General features: G+C 36.6%; 1 protein-coding gene across 1 annotated transcript in view; it reads left to right on the top strand.

The window, feature by feature from the left end:
• LOC121729999 (nose resistant to fluoxetine protein 6-like) overlaps nucleotides 1-17,567 on the top strand; it is a 132,175-nt gene extending 114,608 nt beyond the window's left edge. The window contains exons 8-13 of the mRNA XM_042118792.1: nucleotides 567-722; nucleotides 1,405-1,929; nucleotides 6,606-6,775; nucleotides 7,215-7,391; nucleotides 14,399-14,595; nucleotides 17,088-17,567. Coding sequence (XP_041974726.1) covers nucleotides 567-722; nucleotides 1,405-1,929; nucleotides 6,606-6,775; nucleotides 7,215-7,391; nucleotides 14,399-14,595; nucleotides 17,088-17,210 — 1,348 coding nt within the window. The 3' untranslated portion in view covers nucleotides 17,211-17,567. The remainder of the gene's footprint in view (nucleotides 1-566; nucleotides 723-1,404; nucleotides 1,930-6,605; nucleotides 6,776-7,214; nucleotides 7,392-14,398; nucleotides 14,596-17,087) is intronic.
• The last annotated feature ends 2,339 nt before the right edge of the window (nucleotides 17,568-19,906 follow it).

The raw sequence follows: 19,906 nt of genomic DNA, 5'->3' as shown, positions 1-19,906 counted from the left end.
AGGATTTAATGTCAATAGCTTGCACCAATTTAACTCCAAACAAGCAATGAAAAACTAACACTTTTCTCATTGATATGTAAATAAAATACATTTATAATTTCCGTAATTACATTGTTTATTTTATGTGCGGACCGTGAAGGTCATCTTACTTCTTATAATGGACCCCGAGCGAAAATAATTGGTGACCCCTGCTCTAACATAACGGTGGACCCAATAAAGCGACACAAATGTACATGAAAATAAGCTATACTGCATAGTTGTAGATTACATAACATAATAATATTTGTTGACTTTAATTTTTATACTATCTGAACTTTGGCAAAGCCTTTTTGTAATATCTGAATTTGACTGCCTTTCGATGTATCTGGCCCAGACGTAGCCTGAGGTTCAGGCTACATCAGGCCTCTGTTTTACTATTTTGAACAGCTACCATAATTGCTTCACTGTGCAAACCATAAACCTATAATGCTAAGTATATATTAAGTCTATGGTGCAAACGGACCATGCGTTCATAAACTGTACCTTATTTTATTTAAAAAATACTTTTACTGACAACTCAATTCCAGATTCATGTCAGTATCATGGGTGATCATGGTGCACACGTACCTGACCGTGTGGTACGTGTCCGATAACAAGACCATGCGCGCCGTCACCGAGCGCAACTTCCTCTACCAGTCCGTCGGCAACGCCTCCTACTGCGTCGACACATTCTTCTTCATCAGGTCAGTACTGAATGGCATCTCTACGAGGTGTAATAATACACCTTAGGGTTTGTGTGTGTCCCTTATATAGAGATCACTGTGAACGTAACTGCGCTGAAGGAGCAACATTTTTTATTTATGTGCAAGCGCCGGAGCATCATGAATTTTCCTATATAAAAGCTCTTTCAGCGTACTCTCACAACGAACTCGATATAGGGTACCCGTACATACGTTAAAGCATTATGAATTATCACTCAGTTTTGTTACATTCTGTATACACAAAATATTGTAACGCAGATACTTACAATCAAACGCGAGAAACTGAGTTTAGTTGTCCAAAATTGCAAGGAGTAAAGACTGGAAAATTTGGACTGAATAGACAACAAAGCTAATTGAGGCTGATTTGAGGCTCCTGCTGATTGTCCGAGATGTATGAAATTCTAGGAAGCGTTTATGGATAACGCGTAGCGGACGGCGTTTATATCTCGTACACTTCAGATTCGGTGCCGTTAGAGTCAGTGCCGAAGGTCAGCGTAAGACTCAAATCAGTCTAAGGGCATGTATCACCACTTCCTGATAAGTGGCGGATAGGCTAACCACAACTTATACGAGTATACTCTATCTGTCAGATAAGTTGTGATAGGCCCTAAATGTTCGAAATAAGGTACAAACGCAAATTATAACAACCATATTTTTATTGCAGCGGCTTACTAGTCACGATACTATTCTTGAGAACCGAGGACTCGAAAAAACAGAGGCTAAAGAGTAAACAAGAGAAAGAAAACAAAATTAAAAACGACAAAGACATAAACAAGAACATAAACGGGTACGCCAACCAGGGCCTCTCTGTCAGCGTCCCGGTGATAAACCAGGAGGTGTTTTACGAGGATCTGCTAGAAAATCCTCCCAAAGGGTACTCAATGCGGGACTTGGGTAGAATCACGAAGGAGTTCCTAGTCCTATTCTTCTATAGGGTATCACGGTTGACGCCAGCATATGCCTTCGTGATTGGAGTGAACGAGTTGGCGTTGAGAGTGACGCACGACCACACGGTGTTCGAGCCGGCTACGTTCGACCACATCAACTGCGCCAACTACTGGTGGCGGAATCTGCTGTACATCAACAACCTGTACCCGCAGCGCGAGATGTGCATGGTCTGGTCCTGGTATATGGCGAACGACACGCAGTTCTATGTCGTCGGCATCATTCTACTACTGATCTCTGTCAAGTGAGTAATAATCATAAGCCGCCAAGAAACCGTTAAAATCCATACATCCATACTAAACTAACATGTTATTATACGTGGGAGAGCCATGCTTCGGCACGAATGGGCCGGCTCGACCGGAGAAATACCACGTTCTCACAGAAAACCGGCGTGAAACAGCGCTAGCGCTGTGTTTCGCCGAGTGAGTGAGTTTACCGGAGGCCCAATCCCCTACCCTATTCCTTTCCCTACCCTCCCCTAATCGCTTCCCATCCCTACCCTCCCCTATTACCCTATTCCCTCTTAAAAGGCTGGCAACGCACCTGCAGCTCTTCTGATGCTGCGAGTGTCCATGGGCGACGGAAGTTGCTTTCCATCAGGTGACCCGTTTGCTCGTTTGCCCCCTTATTTCATTAAAAAAAATGTGTCTGTCTGTCTAACTGTATGTCTGTCTGTATGTCTGTCTATCTGTCTTTCTGTCTGTCGTATGTCTGTCTGTCTGTCTATCTACAGTCTGTCTGTCTGTTACCTCTTCACGCCCAAACCGCTGAACCGATTTTCCTGAAATGTCCCGGTAAAGGGCATAGCATCCTTTTATCCCGGAAAATGCTCGGTACATGCGTGCATTATGTCACAGCTACACAAATAAAGCTACAATAATACAAACCAACCAACTAACTTTTAATCTTATCTTTTCCCTCATCTATCGATAGGATTGTCGGGAGTGCACAACATTGATTACGGAAGCAATGAAATGCGATTTACCCAATCTAAAGTCACAATCGTAACTAAATTAATAACTTTCGATATTTCTTACTTAATTAATTCAGTTTTAATAGTTTCTTATCCGATGATCCTCTCCGGAAACCCTCACTAACTTCGTAAGCTAATATTTGTTATAAGACTTGGGGTCTGCCATCACCTCGCCCCGACCGAAATTAATAAATTTTTATCGTTTGTTATAAACAGCTTAAATATTTGCCCCTCGAATATCTCGGCCCACTTTGTTACAGAAAATATCTGTTTATAAAGTCTGGGAGTCTAGACAAGAGATTTGACTGCCGAAGTTGGAAAATCGAAATCAATAGATTTGTAGTGTTTATTAAGGTGGGATTTCACCAAACACACATAAGACTTAGTTTTATAAAACTTAGTTCTCATTGAACGCGTTCATGTTAATCTCGTTTTGTTTCGATTGGATTTCACAAACTTCTTTTGATTGCGATTATTAAATCTAAGTTTACGTGACGTCACGCGATTATTTTACATGTTTTCATCATTTTAAAGCCTTTTCACGTTAATTTAACTACAAAATAGCAAGAAACACTACATAAACTAACAAACGCGTGTGTCAAAGTTGTCATCTTGACATTTATTTTTTCTATGTTTTTCATTCCGCCATGACAGGGCTTGAACGGTCTTTATGGCGTTAAACTTCGGACTTTGGGCGTTCAGAAGATAAAACTCGGATTTGCTGTGAACGCGTTCAGTTTATGCTGGTAAAATGCATTTCGATGTTACAATCGCGTTTATACGTTTTGAACCGGTTCAGAGTGCTTTGAACGCGTTCCGTTTCTTTGGTGAAATCGCCCCTTAATCCAGGCATATATTGACATCAATAAACGAGATTTCTTTCAATGTTTTATTTCTCTAAGGCTTGCGATAGACTGGATAAAAATTAATCCTAGGTTAGATACTATGTTATTTCTCTCGTTTTTTGTATCTATGAAAGTAAAGCAATATTTTAACACATAGTTAACTTTAACTGGGTTCAGCAAGGGCTTTACTGAACTAACATAGTTTATCTACAATTTTTAGTAATTTCGCGCTGCTGCTTGAAAAAGCAAAATCGAATTAAGCCTTCGTACAGTCACACGCAGAATTGAAAAACAATTCAATAAAAGCGCGCAATAATGTAGTTTGAAACCGATTAATTGTACTGTCAATTTGTCATATTACTTTGTACAGTCACATGCAAAATGGAATTCTGGAATTGATTTATCGGGGCCACTCGGGAGTACTTTTCATTCCAGATGGTGGAGCCTAGTACCTTTATTCTGCTATAACATTAATGCGATATTAATACAACTTCGTTTCTTTTTTTTCAAGTTTTAATATTATGGTTATAGTTCTTGCAATCTACGAGTGCGCGGCGTCCTTAGTTGTGTGAGTGACCATATTATCTATACACGCGTACATGGCTACTGACTGCTCCGTCAGGTACGCACACTAACGAAAATGTCTATTCGTATTTCCAACTACAAATAAAGGCTACGCGCGCTCGTAGATTGCAAGAACTATAATAATTATTAGGTATTATTCCGTTTCATAATAATATAAACTATACTAGCTGTCTCGGCAAACGTTTCTTTGCCATATAAAGTATTTCGGACGTATTATTTTATTGAAGTGACTAAATAAGTATGTCAACATAACAACGTCCATCGCTATCCCTTCGCACAAACAATAGTCGCCGTCAGTCTCGAGGTGTAATAATTTACTATCATTTATTCAACAAATGCACTTATCACACACAGTAGCCGATTCTCAAATCCACTGAATATGCATATAAAATTTGATTAAAATCAGTAAAGCCGTTTCGGAGGAGTACGCGGCCTAACATTGTGACACGAGAATTTTATATATAAGATTAAAATCTACGGTATTCGCATGGAATGTCAAACTGTCCTATACACTTCAATAGGTAATATCACAGAAACAAATCAAGATAGATCGGCTAAGCGGGGGGAGTACGCGTGTTTCAATCTTGCACAAGTGAGCAAGATTTGTTGAACGTTCATTTAGTCGCGCGCACGTCTCGACTTAATTACACCGGAGCGGTTGTGAAAAAATGCCTCATTGTGCAGTGTTTAATTGTAAAAACAGAAGTACGAAAGTGAATCGGTCAAAAGGAGGTATTTCTTTCCACGGGTAAGTTATTTGTTCTAACTAATTGCAAAGCAAAAATTGACACGATCGATTCCTTAGCAACGCACGCGCGTCGCCGTTCTATCTTGACTTATTTATGTGGATAATATTATGCAAAGGCCGGATCAGGGGGCCAGGCGCTACCAGCACAACCAGTAAATAATCCGACCAAAATCTGACCTTATCATCATTCAACGTCTTATCATAATATTGACAGAAAAGTTGTCAAACGTCAAACAAAACTTTTTGTTCACTGTCTTTGTTGGTGCTACCATGGTGCTACCTCTAGGGTGTCTAGAGAGTCTAGACTCTAGCGTGAAAACATTGCAGTAATTGATGCTATTAAAATATTATGATTGTTGACGTAAAAAAACGTTTTTTGCTATTCAAAATGAAACGGTTTGGATTCGACATGAAACGAATCTATATTATCGCAATAAAATCGTAGAATACAGATACAGTTACTATTATATAATTGTAATTAATGGCTGCCAACTGTTCAAAGGGCATTTGTTACAGCGTTTAAATATCAGTGATTGCTAATTAGTTGGCAACTATTTCGAACAGATTATGGTTTCAGTAATCCTATAATCAAATACAATTTATTTTATTATTATTACGAGAAGGAGCGCTCGTATCGTGCATTTTCTTGCGACAAGAATTATCCTAGATCCATCCTCGTAGTCCACTCTTTCTCTACGCCAAATTTTGTTAATTGGCCTGGTTCCTACCGGGTATGTTTGTTTGGATCAAAACTTGATGCAAAGCGATGCAAACATGATTCTGCTGAAATTTGGTATGCGTCCCAGTGGATAAAGGATACTTTTTACTACGGAAAAATGTTCGATTCCCGCGTGATAAACGAACTTTGGCACAACGGAGTTGCAGGCAACATCTTGTGAGATATAAATAAACAAGTTACTTAAGTAGCATACTAAAAATCTAACTCGGAATAAAATGGCGGATCTCCATCAACTCACACAAGATTTATTGCTTGAAAGTTGAAACGTTCGCTGAAAAATCTCACCATGTTAGTTTAAAATTACTGCTGTAAATTTCTTACTTTGAATAGCAATTTTAACAAGATTGCTCTTTAACCATTTTAAATCTATTTAAGTTGATAGATTTAATGGCTATATTAGCAAATTACTGTTGACTTCTCTTGAAACAATTTCTCAGATTGTACGTAGATAAATCATTTACAATATTTTATCAAATTACGACGCAAGGATAAAGTTTGGTAGTTTACGTATTTTTATTCCGACGTTGTGCATAAACTACTGATCGGATTTTATTAAGTGGAATTTCAGTTAAGTCGTAACAATTTCAAGGCTGATGTACAATGTGACATTTTAGTGGATGTTTTCCCCCAGCGGAACGATTAACCTCTAGTAGAACTATCGAATCATCCAAGTTATTTTTTGAAAATTTGAAAATATTTTGTAGGACGTACTATGGAAACTTTGTGCCGATAGGCGGGAGCGGCTATGACCCGGCCGAAATTTATTTATGATTTGAATAAAAACACTTCACAAATCTATTGTACTACTAAGATATCATCATTTTACTGCGGGAAAACAACCATTAAAATTTCACGCAGTATAGCTTTATTATGATTTGGATATTCTGGTAGTTATTTTCAATTTTTCATTATTATTATGTGTTAATAACATTGGTTGGACATAATGGGTTTAGTATATAATATAATATGACGGTACGGTATGTCTTAAAAAATTCTAAACGCTTCAATTCTCACAAGTCCCACATTCCAGGCACATCCGCATCGCGATGGTATCGGTGATCGCGGTGTTGGTGTCGTCGTGGGTGACCACCATCTACATCTCGGTGTGGCACCAGTACAAGGCGCGCATCTCGGAGCCCTTCGAGATGTTCGACCCGCTCTACGACAAGCCCTGGTCGAGGATCGGACCTTATATTATTGGTGAGTTAACTTGAAATATGGAAGAAACTTGTGTATATATTGGCCAATTATTTTAGTTGGAAGGAATGAAATTGGCTAAAGGAGACTATACCGTTTATTATACGCGAACTAAAAAGCAACTTTACATAATTATTTTTATCTGCCTTGATCTGCTATGCTGCAAAAGTCTGGGATAATTCCTTTGCATCTTATGTTTTTGTGACAAGAAATAGTGTGACCTGGGCATATCTACAGCTTATTAAAGAAAGTTTAGACTTTAGGCAGATTTTCCGCAATACACAAGCTAGCTCGTATAAAGAATTATATTTTTCCATTACTTACAGCATTTCTTTTTTGTCTAAACGCCATTAAATAGATAGTACATCGTATTAATCCCAGAACTCCTATACTTGTATTGACTTGAGCTGTATCATAACTTCTAACCTTCTTCTATCTCCAGGCATGATAGTGGGATGGTACCTCCACCGGACGAAGTGTCAGGTGAAGATGCCCGCGTGGGTGGTGGCGGCTGGCTGGACGCTGGCGCTGACCATCATCGGAGTGCTCATCTTCGGCATGGTGGACGGCTACTTCGAGGTCTGGCCCACCGCTTTCTACATCAGCGTGGGGCATACGGGTGAGTTACATAAAAGATTTATAAACGAAAATTTTGACAGTACCAGATTCAGATTCGGCTATTTTAGTCCAACATTATAGCTTCGTTTCTTCTTCGACCCAGCCTGTATTTACATCATGTAAAAAGTCAACTTATAGATTTTTCTTAAACATTTTACAAGGACGCAATTTTTTTATAGATTGATAGGATACGGATTGGAGAGAGCAAGGAATAGTAGGTAAATTATATTTATTTATATTGCCTTAAAATAGGTATCATTAGCTATGCACAACCAATAAAAACTTACTTTCTACATAGGAAAAGTATCCAGAAATAATAAAAAAGTGATAAGTGAACTAGTACAAATTTTTGCCACTATAATTTGGAACAAAACCTGAGAGCTTCAATTTTAAACCAAGATTTTTCTTCCAAACATATTCTTGTGATATCAACTTGAGGATATTGTCAGGGGCTTACTGAGTGTAGTGGGCAGACGGGCCGGGGCTTATACCCCCCTCCCCACCCCCCTCCTCGTCCGTCGTGTGTGCGCCCGATAACGAGTAATAGCTGGTAACTACCCGCATGAGTGTTGAGATAAAACTGATGGTGTAATGCCCGCTATACAGTGATTTGATTTAACAATCTGAACGGTCAGATACAGTTTGGAAATTTGTTCGATTCCTATTATAAATGAAGTTTTTTTTTTATGAAATAAAGGGGCAAACGAGCAAACGGGTCACCTGATGGAAAGCAACTTCCGTCGCCCATGGACACTCGCAGCATCAGAAGAGCTGCATGTGCGTTGCCGGCCTTTTAAGAGGGAATAGGGTAATAGGGGAGGGTATCCCTACCCTCCCCTATTACCCTATTCCCTCAAAGGGAAGGGAAGGGAATAGGGGAGGGTAGGAAAGAGAATAGGGTAGGGGATTGGGCCTCCGGTAAACTCACTCACTCGGCGAAACACAGCGCAAGCGCTGTTTCACGTCGGTTTTCTGTGAGAACTGGTATTTATCCGGTCGAGTCGGCCCATTCGTGCCGAAGCATGGCTCTCCCACGTATAATATAAGATTAGGAAACACGCTGCGGATCACCAGATAGTAAGTAAGCGGACTCATCTGTATTCGATATAACGGATACAAATCCCATTACTTTTTCATTGTTTGTCTAAAGTGTCACTTGCGACACATTAGACAAACCTACATTATTTAATTAAATAGTACCCAAATTAGTTACACGTGCGAAACACAATATATAAGCTGTGTTAACGCCGATTATTATTATTATTAGATATTGTCTGTGGTATCCGGGTGAGTCGGTTAATTTTGGCCGAAGTCCTCCTACATTCAAAGAACATGAAATAATTGATAAGGCAATTATTTTAATACATGTGACCGAACAAATGTGAAATAATTATGATGTAAAATGAATCTGTATCAGCATTATCAGACGTTTACACTTTGCGCACAAAATTGATTTCACAAAGAACGTAATTGCACTGCCAACTTTAAGCCTACTTTACAATCTCGTTTTAAGTAAGAACTTAACTGGAAATGTCGCTGCTTACAAAGCGACAAAGACAAAACTTCTGTATAAGTTAATCACTTAGAGTTGATTCAGACGGCAACGCGACGCGTAGATGCATTTCTAAATTTGTATGGATTTGACAGATTTCAATTGCGTCAGACGTCTTGCGAATCTGTCAAATCCATACTAATTTAGAAATGCATCTACGCGTCGCGTAGCGGTCTGAATCGACCCTTAGGCGATTGTGAAAGAGGGTCTTAAATCTTAATATCTCAGAGCAGGATCCAGTATAGATAGATGGTCGCTTTTAAGCATTTGTGTCCTAACCCACTTTTTTTGTTGAATTTTTAATGCAGTCTTGTTCCAATGAATTAAAGAACAGAACTGCATTAAAACTCAATACACATTTTTTGGTGGGTATGGGTGGCTGCAGCGTCCAGATAACCTTAGGTTGCCACGGTATAGACTTCGAATTCAATTTTATGGGTGTTGGAAATCCAACTACATTTGGGAAAACTTTTTAAAAAAGTTTTTGAAGCAGTTTTTTGCCCTTGCTATTTCACTTGATCGTTGGTTTTTGTGAAACCTTTCATTAACTTTTGTAAAACAAATAGCTATAACGGTTTAGAGCCCAGAAATAGGTCCATATTTTAACATTCCTGCCGGGCTAGCACGGCCACCAGTAGAAATGCGAAAGTATAGACAAACTGTGGAGATAAACTTAAGGTGAAGTTCCGATCTTTTTTCGTTCCGAAAAATTCAGTCAAAATGCCACTTTATGTCAGACTGTAGTCCTAAAAATTCAAATAATATCCTACTTTATGACATATATTATAGTCTCTCATGAAGTGGAATTTTAATTGAATTTTTATCGGTAGCGATTAGCCGTGATAAAGATTGTAACGGCACCTTAAGCTTATGTCCACAGTTTGTCTATACTTTCGCATTTCTACTGGTGACCGTGCTAGCCCGGCTGATAAAGGTAACTTTACCAACACAAATATTCAGGGGTTTAATTGTACCCCATTAATCAGGGCTGGCGCGTGCTATCAGGTGGTTTCCACTCCGGTGTCTGGTCTTCCGCATCACCGCACACGTCCTATTTCCTCACCGCTGTGTGGAGGATTGCACAAACGTACTGGAAATTAGTTGAAGCTGGAAGCTTGCCGAATATTATTTGATGTAGTAGATACCTATAGAGTTTTTGTTAATGGTAATGTGGTCAAAGTAAGACTACGCAGAACCGTAAAAATGTGGATTTGATCCCTAAATTATTATTGAACAACAAAATTCAAGACATATTACAATTATTGATATTATTACATTCTTTGACCAATAACCTGAACCTGGTGCAAAATGCATTGTTCATTCAATCCAATATTTTTCTTCAAAACTCAAACAGTGAATTTAACGGAAAGTTTCTCTTAACTTGTCAAAGCTTTGTGAATGGCCATGAGCTCCTGTCCAGTGCCTACTAAAGGAAACTGATCAAACTCTACACTAAATAGGCTTTTCGAAGTAACTAATTAGGCGACTACTGACATGAAGCTCTATTAACATTTGTGTGTAAAGTTAGCCCTATCACTTGATGGGTTTCTTACAAATTATGCCATGAAAGCAAAAGATTAATCCACTATGTTTATTTGAAATCAATCTTAAGATCTCCTGGTATATGTGCCTAAAATACATTTTCGTAAGGCTTTTGGCAATCTTACTCGTGATTAAAAATAATAGACAGTGTGAGAAATTGCAAGTTTTTAAAGTGGTGATCACTGATCTCGCTTCCGAAAATATTTGTGTCACTTCTACGCGAAGGAAGTGGACCAGTAGAGATGAAAACGCTCTCGTCCGGAAAGCCGCTTAGTGTCCACTAGCATCTGTAATGGCGACGAGGTAATGGCCGTCTGCATAACAACTTAACACAGTTTGTGACCTAAATACAAAAATCGCGAAACTTATGAAATGGTCCTGCGACTAGAGTACTAGATAAGAAGGCTATGTAATATGCCTAAGGGTTGATTCAGACCGCAGCACGACGCGTAGATGCATTTCTAAAATTAGGATGTGATAGATTCGCAAGGTGTCTCACGCAATTGAAAACAGTTGAACCAATTTAGAGACGAGAAAAAACATACGATAGTTTTTGTTGCAGAAGAATGTACAGCGCAATGGAGTTTCAGGGGTCAATAATGTATTTAAAAAAAAGCACTTTTGATTGACTGGACTTAAAAAGTGTTTTGGTTATATATAATATGATGAAACGGAATGATTAATTCGTATACCTACAGAGCATGATTTATCTTTTAGTTTCAGCAAATGAGAACGCGTTTGATGCTACCTTAACATTAGAGAATTTAGTGTTTTATTACACCGACACTGTATTATTGTATACAACTCTACAAGGCGCAGGTTCGGCCTTATATTGAATACTGTTCTCATCTCTGGGCAGGGGCGCCAAAATACCAACAACTCCCTCTGGATCGTATCCAACGAAGGGCCGCTCGAATTGTTGACCGCCATTATGTTTCAAATAGACTCTTGGAATTACGCCGAGATGTAGATTCACTCTACCTCCTGCAACTTTTCGCCATTCGATCCACGCTTTCACCTTGATTAGTGGTCGTCTTTTACCATGCGTTTTTCGCGTAACTTACTGCCGCGCACTGTAAAACTCTGGAACGACCTGTCACCAGCAGTATTTCCAGACCTATACGGCCTGCAAACCTTCAAGAAGAGAGCGTATTCCTTCTTAAAAGGCCGGAAACGCACCTGCAGCTCTTCTGATGTTGCGAGTATCCATGGGCGACGGTAGTTGCTTCCCATCAGGTGACCCGTTTGCTCGTTTGTCCCCTTATTTTGTAAAAAAAATATGTAAGAATAATCAGAACGACGACGAAGCTTTTTTATGTTGACTCTTGGGAATGCTCCGATCAACATTAGATGGCTTGATTGCGTCATAAACATGGTCCAGGAGCTACTAAAATAGCCATTAAGAACGAAATGACACGACAGATAAAAAAAAACTCTTTTCCTTAGAACATAGAAACTACGAGAAATGACAAAATGATTGTCTGTCTAATTTAGGTTACAGTATGTTCAACGAATGTGATATATTATTATATCCCCGTTTCTAAGTTTTTTTTTTCTAGAAATTTAGATCTATTGAAATATAGAACAGCTTTGTTAATTAGTTAATATTTTGACATTAGCCAATCGAAAACTCTAGTGATAAGATAAACTTCAGTCAATAAAGTCAGAAGCTGGATATTAGCCATAGATAAGTATGAAAGAGCTTAAAATAAGAGAAAATAATACTAGATAGTAGATACCTTTTGGGTTTATAAGTAGCTACTAAATTTAATGTTAAATTAAAACAATATTTATTTTATTAAAACAATTTCTGGTATCTAATTATACAGGCTGTAATAAAACTAAGTGATAAATGATAATACTTTAGCGTGTGTATAATTAATTATGTCCCTTATAAAGTGGGTGAAAAAAAACATTTTTTTGTAATTTGTATCCAGGCCAAGCGCCCGAGCGTCATGAGTTTGCCCATACAAATTACAAAAGTTTTAAAAATTATACTCTTTTAGCGCTGCTACTTTCACAGTGAACTCCATACAGGGAACTTGTACACACCCAAAAGTATTATCACTTTGTTTTGTTACATCCTGTATAAATGTGATTTTCAATCTAATTTTCACTAAAATGTATCTTCTAACAGTTCTAACTTCTAACCTTTGACCTATGGTTTTATGTTTGTTTTCCGGTCCTCGTACACGCCAGTACAAACAGCGGGTCGCAGCTGACTGACTGGACACATAAAACATGTATAATCCCGGAAAAGTGCAAAAATACGAAACAACCGATACGAGCTAACATGTACTGAAATTCAGATTTTACTTTTATTCGACGAATACAATTTCATTGGTGCTTTTTACCCAACAACGGGAAAGCAAAAAGAAGGATTCATCATTTTGGTAGTTAATTTACGTTTCTTCCTCTATTATATAACATATGATCCAAATTTTATGTATATGTCAATAGATCCGTCAGGGTGTTCTCGGATTATTGTTGAACTGATTTTGCTAAAGGGAACAAATATAATGACCACCAAAAAATGCACTGATACCCTAAACTTGTTTACCAAAAAAAGATAATTAACACCAAAAAAATAAAGTCTAAAATTGCAATACTACCAGCTATTTTAGTCATGACAACACTTCAAATTGTAATCGAACACCAAATATAGTAAATTACCACCAAATATAGTAAATGATCACCAAATATAGTAAATGATCACTAAATATAGTAAATGATCACCAAATATAGTAAATGATCACCAAATCCTTGTGAGCAAATCAATCCGATATTTTTGTCCAAATAAATCACTACGATTGACAAAACATGTAAGCATATTATTATTAACAAAATAGTCGGCCAAGTGAGTCGGACATGGAGGGTTCCGTACCGTTATAAAACAAAATTAGACCTAAATTTGTGTTTTTGTATGGGAGCCCCCCTTAAATAATAATTTTATTTTGTTTTAGTACTTGCAACAGATATACACAATCTGTGAAATTTTTAGAAGTCTAGCTGGAGTGGTTCTTGTGATACAGCCTAGGCCCTAGAGATAGACAGACGGACGGACAGACGGACAGACATAGCTATGTCTGTCCGTCTTTCCGTCAAGTCTCAGTAATAGAGTCCCGTTTTTAGAGTTCCGTACCCAAAGGGTACAAACGAGACTCTTTTACTAAGACTTCGATGTCTGTCTGTCCGTCTATATGTCTTCCTCTCTTTACTAGGATATTTGCTCAATAAAAATATATTTGGTTATAATTTTACATTAAAATGCTAACGTATAATGTTGGTGATCGTTTAATACTTTTGGTTTAAGTAACAATGATTTATTTGGAGTCATTTTGCATAAATAGGATAGCGAGATAATAAATCTTTCGTAATCATTTTACATTAAAATGCTAGTATAATGTTGGTGATCATTTACTAATTTTGGTGATCATTTTACTTTAAAATGCTAGTATAATGTTGGTGATCATTTACTATTTTTGGTTTTAAGATGTTAAATCTTTGGTTATCATTTTACATTAAAATGGTGGTCTGTATTTTGGTGATCGTTAACTATTTTTTTCTGTGAAATGTTACTATTTCTGGTGATCAGTTAATTATAAGCCTTTGCTAAATCGTCGCTTACGACTTTATTATGTAATAAAAGTGCTTATTAATCTTCTAATATTTAAAAATAAGTCGGGTTTTCCTTCCTGACGCTATAACTCCCAGAACGCACGAACCGATTTCCACGGTTTTACATTCGTTGGAAAGGTCTCGGGCTCCGTGAGGTCTATAGAAAAAAAATATCAGAAAAAACTTCAATAGAAAAGCATGAAAATAGGGAAAATCATTTTATGGCAAAACAACGTTTGCCGGGACAGCTAGTCTTATATAATTTTCCCGTACTTTATATTCGCTTTTTGTTTCAGGCTGGGGCATAGCACTCGGCTGGATGGCGCTGGCCTGCTGCACGGGTCACGGCGGGCTGATCAACTCTCTTCTCTCCTACAACGGCTTCCTCCCTCTCTCCCGACTCACCTACTGCGCCTACCTCATACACCCCACCATTATGATGTACTCCACCTTCCTACTAGATGGGCCTATGCATTTAGAAAACTCTATTGTCGTAAGTACTCCTTGTTTTTATGCAAGCTTAGTACTTAGTAGAAAAGTAAGGAAAGGGTAAATAATGTAAGATCGAATGTTCTGTACACAGGTTCTGTATATTTCGCATGCACTATCAGAGAAGTTGATTCATAGACTAGACAAATTGCGGACCTACGTAATTTGGTCGCGGTATGTCAAACCCAGCCTCAAAACATTTTATCACAACCATAAAGTTAATATACCTAGCGGAATAGAGCAACAATCTCGAGCTGTCAAATGAAACCAAAATTGGTTTTCATCTGTGTGAAAAATATGTGTAGGTACGTATACACTAACACAAGCATGATTGAACATGAATTCTATGAGATTATGTCAACTTGCGGCACGTGCCGACTAGACGTCAAAAAAGAGTGCTGCTGTCATGTATCACACGTCTCTTTTTACCACGCAGTGTTACTGATAGTGACAAGTTGACAACTCTCTTGCTCAGGCCTTTGTTTCTCTATTCCGCTAGGTATATTAACTTTATGATCACAACTTACAAGTCACAACCACTGATTTGACGAAGCCCGACCAAATGACGTAGGCCGTTATTTGCCAATGTATTAATTTCTTCGTAGAAAGAGTAATTAATGGAAGGGTTTAATTTAAAATCCAATTTCTGTATTTTTAGCATTCTATCATAACGAAATTATATCTAGGATAGAGTGAGATACAGAGGAATAAGGTTAAGGCAAAACAAGTCTTGTGACTTTTTTATATACCGGTTGTCATTTTCGTTATCACACGAAAAAAGTCCTCTCAGAGTGAATGAGATAAGTAGCTGAAGATCATTGCATGCATGTGCTCGGTATATATATATATATATATATATATATATATATATATATATATATATATATATATATATATATATATACAAGAATTGCTCGTTTAAAGATATAAGATAAGTAGTGCTTTTGACGCTATATTGAGCCGTAATCACTTCCCATCAGGCTACTTGAACGTTCGTCTGCCCGTTTGGCTTAGTTTTAGTACATTCTATTAATAGAAAACCACCAAAACACGAAGCAAATAGTTGCGAGAGGTTACTTAGAATTAGCTGAAGTTATGAGAGCTCCGTAAAGTTTGGAGGGATTACCGGGCCGGCCGCATTCCTAAATACACTACCGTACTGTGAGGTGCTTTTTATGGGGCTTATGATACGAGACAAGGGTAAAGTTGTTGAAGCAGTTAAACATAATAATCTTATATCTTTATGAAACGAGCAATTCTTATATTATATATACCTATAAATATATAATTGGAATCTCGGAATCGGCTCCAACGATTTTCATGAAATTTAGTATGTATAATTATTTTTAGAAAATGACATTTTATCTGTGTTTTATCGAATACCGAGCAAAGCTCGGTCAAATAGCTAGTAAACAATAAAGAGAACTACTGTGTATAATTATTATGTCTTGCTAGATGACGCCGTTCGTTTTTGCGCGGGAACCGTACACTTTTCTGAAACAAAAACTATCCTATGTGCTTCCTCGTCTCTCAGAGTATCTCCGTACCAATATTCATCTAAATCGGTTTAGCAGTTTAAGCCTGAAGAGGTACTGACATTTAAACAGACAGACGGCCACACTTTCGCATTCCTAATATTAGTAAGAATAAGGATTTTTCGAAAAGGTCAAAAAAAGGAAAAGAATACCTTATAAAATAAATTATTTATTTCTGAAAGTAGAGCAGCGCTAAAATAAATTACACAGAACTTGATTAAGTGTTTGTGTTCGAGCCATATTTTTTAATACTAAAAGTTTATGAGCAGAACATAAAAACTAATAAACAGCTTTTTTATCGAGAAATAGACTTTATTTATAAAGTTGTACGGAAAAGCTTGATTTACGGCGAACTGCAGGAACAAAAACTGTTGGCACGAGGTTGGCACGCTCCACACTCGATACAAAACAAAACCGCGTTGTTTTGTTTTAAAATGGCGACGTGCGAAATAAGTGTCTTATACGAGTACCTTGTTTAGTTTTATTTTAACTTTTCATGGCGACAAAGATACGCTTAAAATATTTTAAAAATCGTATTGGGTTGCTTTTAAAAGTTGGAGTAAAAGTTTAGTTACTCAAGTTGAAGTATAAATTCTTTCTAAATATGATGACCGAGACTGAAGACTTTTATTTCACTGAGAAGAAGAATTAGGGTACCTTAGGGGACCTTAGGGTCAATTCAGACCGCAAAGTGACGGGGCGAGGCGAGACGCGGCGCGGCATAAATTTGTATGGATTTAACAGATTTCAATTGCGTGAGACGTCTTGCGAATCTGTCAAACTGTGAAACCCTTCTTCTTACTAAAGTCATTCAATAATTTTTTTTTTTTTAAAGTATTATTTTTACAAAACACATAACTAATATTTGAAGCAAACGAATAGCAAGGGTTTTGCCAGTTTTGAGAACATTAAAAAGACTACTTTTCTCATAATATTTAAAAAAATGGAACTTCTTTTTCAGATCGCGCTATACGCGGGCTACGCGGTGATGGCCTTCATAGCATCATTCTTCATCTCCTTGGCCTTCGAAGCGCCCATAGTGAGGCTGCTGAAAATAGCCAACGGCGGAACCAAGAGGAAATGAAAAGACTATCCACTCTGTGCCGGACAAAGACCAAAATATACAGTTACCAGAGCGCCTATTCTCATGATTTGAATGTAGCTTCGAGCGCAGGTTGTCACGTCCGACTTCCTAGTTTGAACTTTGAAGTGACATTTGAAGCATGAAAATATTGCCCCTACTCTAAGTAGAGCTTATTATAATTTAGATTATAACATGGGTTGTAAAGACGCTGGTTTGTAGAAACTTGGCTTCTTGCGAAAACGTTATATTATAGTTATATGCCTATTTAGTCATAAGTAATTCGAATATCGAATATTTAGCTATAACCGAATTCAAAAGAATTACATTTTATATATCGTTATTCGTAATTCTAGAGAATAAATTACATAAATTATGGACGAAATTTTAATTGAATTCGTATTTACGTCGACAAAAACGACCCAAATTGGAAATGTAATAGAATACCCTTAATATTAATTGCTTTTCATAATTCAGTATCTCATTTCGAAATTCTTGTTTAGATAATCATATTATAAAATTTCAAGATTCTTTTGTGTAGCTGTTTAATAATTAGTTTTATCTTAGTTAATTTGTGTTACCTGTATTTAATTGTCTTCAGTACCTGCTATTATACTAATAATAAACAAATAATTTTATGTTTTATCATAATTTATACGTATAGTGGTCCAAAATTACCGTTCACGCAAAAGTCCACAACATAAAAAATATTCTATGGAATTTAAAAATAATAGTATGCGTAAAGACAAATGATATTCAACTTATACAGATCTGTTACGTTCATACTATTTTCCGGTTTAAATCTCTTCCGAACAATATTGACAAATTTGACAGATAAGTGAAACAAAAGATACGAAATGCCATTTACATAAAAGAGACATACTAAATAAAAGACGACCCAATTGGGTCGTATTTGAAGGTTCACAACGCGCGCGGTAGTAACATATTTGCTTTGAGTTTTTTTTTAATATTTAAACTTCCAAAAGAGGTCGTTTTAGGCTCCAGATAATATGGTTACTTTTATTTTTTAATTTTTTCTGTAGCGTTTTCAAGCCACATTAATATCTTATGTTATGGTAATATAATTTATTTACGTCGTTACTCGTAAGATGTTCTTAATTTAGGTAGGTAGGTATGTAAATAATATTATTCTTTTTTAAATACAAGTATTCTTTTAGAAAATATTTTACATCTTTCAGATGTCTCACAAACAAGTAAATACATGCAAATACTCGAATAATGCTCTTTGATCCTTTACATTAAGCAAAACAAGACGAAATATACGTTTATCTTATAGATAAAAAATAATAATAAACAGTTAAGTAATAATTAATTATAATGATTATTTGTATAATAAACGATTATAAACAATAATAATTATTGCTGAATTCAAACGAAGATATTGTGATATAGCTACAATTCAACAGTTGCTCTGTATGTTATGGTTAACCGTCAGAAAAATATAGTTTTGATGGGAAGAATAAGGACGCAATCTTCTTTACTATTAAAATATTTACACAGCGAATAACTATACAAGGTTTGCTTATGTCCTTGTCTGACTTAAGACGAATAGACAAGAAACGAGAACCTTGAATTATCTGATAAGGTATAAGTTGATTAATGTCTTTATTAGTAAAGAGGCTTGCGTTTTTTGTATTGATTATTTTTTTTGGAAATACATTCTGAGTTCTCGTGTGTAGTAAATAATAAATTTATAAAAAGCTGCCCCGAAAATACCAAGTATTAACTCTAGGTGAGCCTAGTAAATTCAACCTTAGCCAAGTATAATAAAAAAAAATTAAAAGTTATCCCTAAGACCTAAGGTTTAACTAGGCATACCTAGGCTAAGATGCTTGACCATAACAATAAATGACCTCACTTAGGTATACTGTACATACATTAATTTTTTTTTAATAATTTGTGTATAATTTTGTAAATAATTTAACATTGTAATAAATTTATATAAATTTCTAGTCGTTAATTATTTTTATTATTTTTTTCCTGCTAATTACTTCAATTTTGTACTGAAAAACGTCTCAACTTTATTTCATAACATAACAAAGCCAGTAGGCCTACTACAAACTGTTTTGAGACTCAAACAATCGGACGAGAATGCTGCGTCCTGCTCTAACAACGTAATTTCAAGTTTGTTAAAGTGGGACACAGTATTTTCGTCCGATTATTTGAGTCTCAAAACAGTTTCATGGTACAAGGCCAGATTCGTGTTATCAAAAGGAGACTCCATATTTTAACGATAACCAAAAAATGCTAGAGAATAGATCTCTAGAAACTCCTGTCAAAAAAACTCAGAAACCTGAAAACTAGTAGGTGCTTATAATAGGTATCCTACTACACGGATAAAGGAGATGCCATAACTCTATCATAGTGTTAAATTACATCAATAAACCAATGTAAATATCAAATAATAATTAAAACAAAGAAACTTTCAAATGAAAAGCTATAATTTTATCGCAGCGTGATAAGTAGACAAAAGAGCGAATCGACCATTTTCCCGCGTTTGCCCGTAAAATGTTTACTTCATTAAGATTCCGGGAACCCGAGATTTAACGAAGTTTCCAAACACTGTCCCGTTTTCCGATAAGGTAAGCCGATAGATACAGAGTGTGCCAGAAATTCCACATTGAATGGAAACATTACTGGACAGCTCTATAGAGAGCACTACAGAAAATCACTATTAC

The sequence above is a fragment of the Aricia agestis genome, chromosome 8 (genome assembly GCF_905147365.1).
Source record: "Aricia agestis chromosome 8, ilAriAges1.1, whole genome shotgun sequence".
Taxonomy (NCBI): domain Eukaryota; kingdom Metazoa; phylum Arthropoda; class Insecta; order Lepidoptera; family Lycaenidae; genus Aricia; species Aricia agestis.
Note: the sequence above shows the minus strand (reverse complement) of the source record. Positions and strands in the feature narration are given on the sequence as shown.